The 5,000-nt window shown below is 37.5% G+C and overlaps 1 protein-coding gene across 1 annotated transcript in view; it reads right to left on the bottom strand.

Annotated features, from left to right (window-relative positions):
* The window catches only part of LOC120353671, a 24,386-nt gene extending 21,622 nt beyond the window's left edge, over positions 1–2,764 (bottom strand). The window contains exon 1 of the mRNA XM_039438323.1: positions 2,195–2,764. Within this exon, the coding sequence (XP_039294257.1) occupies positions 2,195–2,386 (192 nt within the window). The 5' untranslated portion in view covers positions 2,387–2,764. The remainder of the gene's footprint in view (positions 1–2,194) is intronic.
* Between the last annotated feature and the right edge of the window lie 2,236 nt (positions 2,765–5,000).

The raw sequence follows: 5,000 nt of genomic DNA, 5'->3' as shown, positions 1-5,000 counted from the left end.
GAAGATTTTATTTCCAATGAAATTCAACAATTACTGAAAGATGACATCATAGAAGAAAGCCACACACCTTGGCGTGCACAAGCATTTGTTGTTAAACCCGATAACCGAAAAAAGGATGGTTATAGATTATTCTAGAACTATAAACAAATTCACTGAATTGGACGCCTATCCCATTCCAAATATGGAAGATTTAGTTCGCAAAGTAGCTCAGTATTCCTGGTATAGTACTGTAGATCTGAAATCCGCATATCACCAAGTACCAATCTTACTTGAAGAAAGGCAATACACAGGATTTGAAGCATGTGGGAAACTTTATCAGTTCTGTCGTATTCCTTTTGGTGTCACTAATGGTGTTTCAGCTTTTCAAAGAGTAATTGATTCACTCATCAAAAAAGAGAAATTATTTGATACCTATGCTTATTTAGATGACGTCAAAATTTGTGGAAATTCAAAAGAAGAACATGACATGACTCTAATCTTGAACGGTTTCTTGCATCAGCTTCAAATAACTCACTTACTATAAACAAGGAGAAGAGTAAATTCTGTTAAAAGGAGATACGTTTCCTAGGATTTTTAGTTGGAAACAAATCATTACGTCCAGATCCCGAACGCCTTGAGCCTCTACTTAATATGCCCCCACCTCCTAATCCCAAAACTCTTCAGAGAACTGTGGGCCTCTTCGCATATTACTCTCGATAGATACAAAATGTTTCAAGTAAAATTGATGCCTTGGCACACCTTGGCACACTCTTCCCTCTTCAAGGAAAGGCCCTTGCAGCTTTTGAAGATCTAAAAAAAGAGGGAGCTGCAGCTGTAATACGTGTGGAAGGATGAAGGAGGCATTCTCACTGTAGAGACTGATGCCTCAGATTTCTGCATAGCAGCAACACTATCTTACAATGAACGTCCTGTTGCATACTTTTCACGAATGCTAAACGAAAGTGAAAAACGACACTCATCAGTTGGAAAAGAGGCATATGCCATTGTAGAATCTATTAGAAAGTGGCGTCATTACTTATCTGGTCGTTTCTTTCAACTTATTACTGATCAAAAATCTGTTTCATTCATGTTCAATAGCGCGGCAAGAGGCAAGGTGAAGAACGAAAAAATCATGAGGTGGCACCTTGAGCTATCTCAATACACCTATGAGATCATTTACCGACCTGGAAAAGAGAACATAACTGCTGACGCTCTTTCTCGAGCATGTGTGATAATGGGATGTATCACATCAAAACAAGACTTGATAAAATATCATCAAGACCTCTGCCACTCCGGCATCACACGATTTTTTCACTGGACTAAAGCTCATAACCTTCCATACTCGGTAGATGACATCAGAGATGTCTGCATGGAATGCAAGATCTGCTCAGAGCTGAAGCCAAGATTCAACAGTTTCAAAGGAAAATTGATAAAAGCAACTCGGCCTTTTGAAAGGATCAACATTGACTTCAAAGGACCCCTGCCATCATCAACTAGAAACAAGTACATCCTCACTATTGTGGATGAATAATCGAGATTTCCCTTTGCCTATCCCTGTCGAGATATGTCATCAGAAACAGTAATTCAAAATCTCAATGACTTGTTCACCACATACGGCTACCCTTCATACATACACACTGATAGAGGGACCAGTTTTCTATCAAAAGATGTCAAAGATTACTTAATGTCCAAGGGTGTAGCTAGTTCCACAACACCTTACAACCCTCAAGGTTATGGACAGGTGGAATGCTAGTAGGCGGTAGGTTCCACTACTGGGAGGGAAGAATGATATGATAATCATATGTCAAAAATCAGTTGTTTGAATTATTCTAAATCATCAGAAAGTTTGTTATTTTATCTCAGTTTATTTAAGTCAATAAAAGCCATTATTCTAGCTCTTCAATGGTCTCTATTACACTGAACAATTAGAAATCCATGTAATTCATTACCCCTTGAAGATACTGACCTGAAACTGTTATCAATCTCTTCGTAAAGATGTGTGGAAATAGATTATCTATGACGGCAATCTCAAAAATGTTTGTCATCATAGAAAAATCCAAGATGGCGGCCAAAAATCTTATTTCAAGAGTTTGAAGTTTGTAACGTTATTTTTTCTATAACGTGTGCTCTGCTTGGCCGCAGTCGGTAGAGCAAAGATTTTGAATATATATAATTTTTTGTGATTCCTGAAAGAGCAATAATACCAATTTCTTACCAGCTCTCCTAGGAGCTCAAACAACTCTGTGCTTTCGCTGGCTGCAAACGTCGGCCACTTTAACAGTTCACAGTTTTTGTGACTGATTTGGTGTACTCCACAAATATATATGCAGTAGAGGTAGACAGATATAAGGGCTCTGATTACCGTACTAGACAATGCGGCATCGCCACTAATGCCACCCGCCACCATTCGCCAAAGTGGTCAACAATGAAAAACGATACCGAGCGGAATCAAAGGCAATACTCTATCAGAATACCTTATAAATTCTATTAATTTATATTGCTGCAACTTAATACTATGACCTTTGAGTTTCTTCAAATCAGATGTGTTGGTACTGGATAATTTACATAAATCTCGGGAATGTATTATTTCCAAAGATTTAACAATCACTGCTGTATATCGCTGATTGATCCAACTTATTTTGTGAAGAATACAATTAGTTGGTTGATAATTTCAATAATAATAATAAAATAGAATATAACAAGATTGGTCATGCATGGAGATAGGATAATAAATGAAAGGCACACCATTCAGTGAACATAACATATAATTACATTATAAATTCAATGAGCAATAAATAAAAAAATATAGAGCAACAAATATAAAAATAATATGAGAATAAATATATATCAAAAAATATCCTAGGCCAAAAAATATCCTAGTTTCAATGTCCTAGGCCTTCCTGGTGGGCTGCTGTCGTTTCCTTCTAGGGGATTTCTTGATCAATGACTCCTGTTATAATGCAACTTCAATGCAACTTCACTGAGTCTGATACAATTAATTTATAAATTTGAACTTTAGATACTGAAATGTGCAAATATTAAAGATTTAGTTCGCAAAGTAGCTCAGTATTCCTGGTATAGTACTGTAGATCTGAAATCCGCATATCACCAAGTACCAATCTTACTTGAAGAAAGGCAATACACAGGATTTGAAGCATGTGGGAAACTTTATCAGTTCTGTCGTATTCCTTTTGGTGTCACTAATGGTGTTTCAGCTTTTCAAAGAGTAATTGATTCACTCATCAAAAAAGAGAGATTATTTGATACCGATGCTTATTTAGATGACGTCAAAATTTGTGGATATTCAGAAGAAGAACATGACATGACTCTAATCTTGAACGGTTTCTTGCATCAGCTTCAAATAACTCACTTACTATAAACAAGGAGAAGAGTAAATTCTGTTAAAAGGAGATACGTTTCCTAGGATTTTTAGTTGGAAACAAATCATTACGTCGAGATCCCGAACGCCTTGAGCCTCTACTTAATATGCCCCCACTTCCTAATCCCAAAACTCTTCAGAGAACTGTGGGCCTCTTCGCATATTACTCTCGATGGATACAAAATGTTTCAAGTAAAACTGATGCCTTGGCACACCTTGGCACACTCTTCCCTCTTCAAGGAAAGGCCCTTGCAGCTTTTGAAGATCTAAAAAAAGAGGGAGCTGCAGCTGTAATACGTGTGGAAGGATGAAGGAGGCATTCTCACTGTAGAGACTGATGCCTCAGATTTCTGCATAGCAGCAACACTATCTTACAATGAACGTCCTGTTGCATACTTTTCACGAATGCTAAACGAAAGTGAAAAACGACACTCATCAGTTGGAAAAGAGGCATATGCCATTGTAGAATCTATTAGAAAGTGGCGTCATTACTTATCTGGTCGTTTCTTTCAACTTATTACTGATCAAAAATCTGTTTCATTCATGTTCAATAGCGCGGCAAGAGGCAAGGTGAAGAACGAAAAAATCATGAGGTGGCACCTTGAGCTATCTCAATACACCTATGAGATCATTTACCGACCTGGAAAAGAGAACATAACTGCTGACGCTCTTTCTCGAGCATGTGTGATAATGGGATGTATCACATCAAAACAAGACTTGATGAAATATCATCAAGACCTCTGCCACCCCGGCATCACACGATTTTTCCACTGGACTAAAGCTCATAACCTTCCATACTCGGTAGATGACATCAGAGATGTCTGCATGGAATGCGAGATCTGCTCAGAGCTGAAGCCAAGATTCAACAGTTTCAAAGGAAAATTGATAAAAGCAACTCGGCCTTTTGAAAGGATCAACATTGACTTCGAAGGACCCCTGCCATCATCAACTAGAAACAAGTACATCTTTACTATTGTGGATGAATAATCGAGATTTCCCTTTGCCTATCCCTGTCGAGATATATCATCAGAAACAGTAATTCAAAATCTCAATGACTTGTTCACCACATACGGCTACCCTTCATACACACACACTGATAGAGGGACCAGTTTTCTATCAAAAGATGTCAAAGATTACTTAATGTCCAAGGGTGTAGCTAGTTCCACAACACCTTACAACCCTCAAGGTAATGGACAGGTGGAATGCTAGTAGGCGGTAGGTTCCACTACTGGGAGGGAAGAATGATATGATAATCATATGTCAAAAATCAGTTGTTTGAATTATTCTAAATCATCAGAGAGTTTGTTATTTTATCTCAGTTTATTTAAGTCAATAAAAGCCATTATTCTAGCTCTTCAATGGTCTCTATTACACTGAACAATTAGAAATCCATGTAATTCATTACCCCTTGAAGATACTGACCTGAAACTGTTATCAATCTCTTCGTAAAGATGTGTGGAAATAGATTATCTATGACGGCAATCTCAAAAATGTTTGTTATCATAGAAAAATCCAAGATGGCGGCCAAAAATCTTATTTCAAGAGTTTGAAGTTTGTAACGTTATTTTTTCTATAACGTGTGCTCTGCTTGGCCGCAGTCGGTAGAGCAAAGATTTTGAATATATATAATTTTGTGATTCCT

The sequence above is a fragment of the Nilaparvata lugens genome, chromosome 11 (genome assembly GCF_014356525.2).
Source record: "Nilaparvata lugens isolate BPH chromosome 11, ASM1435652v1, whole genome shotgun sequence".
Lineage (NCBI taxonomy): Eukaryota > Metazoa > Arthropoda > Insecta > Hemiptera > Delphacidae > Nilaparvata > Nilaparvata lugens.
The sequence above is the reverse complement of the archived record's forward strand: the minus strand, read 5'-3'. Positions and strand labels throughout refer to the sequence as shown.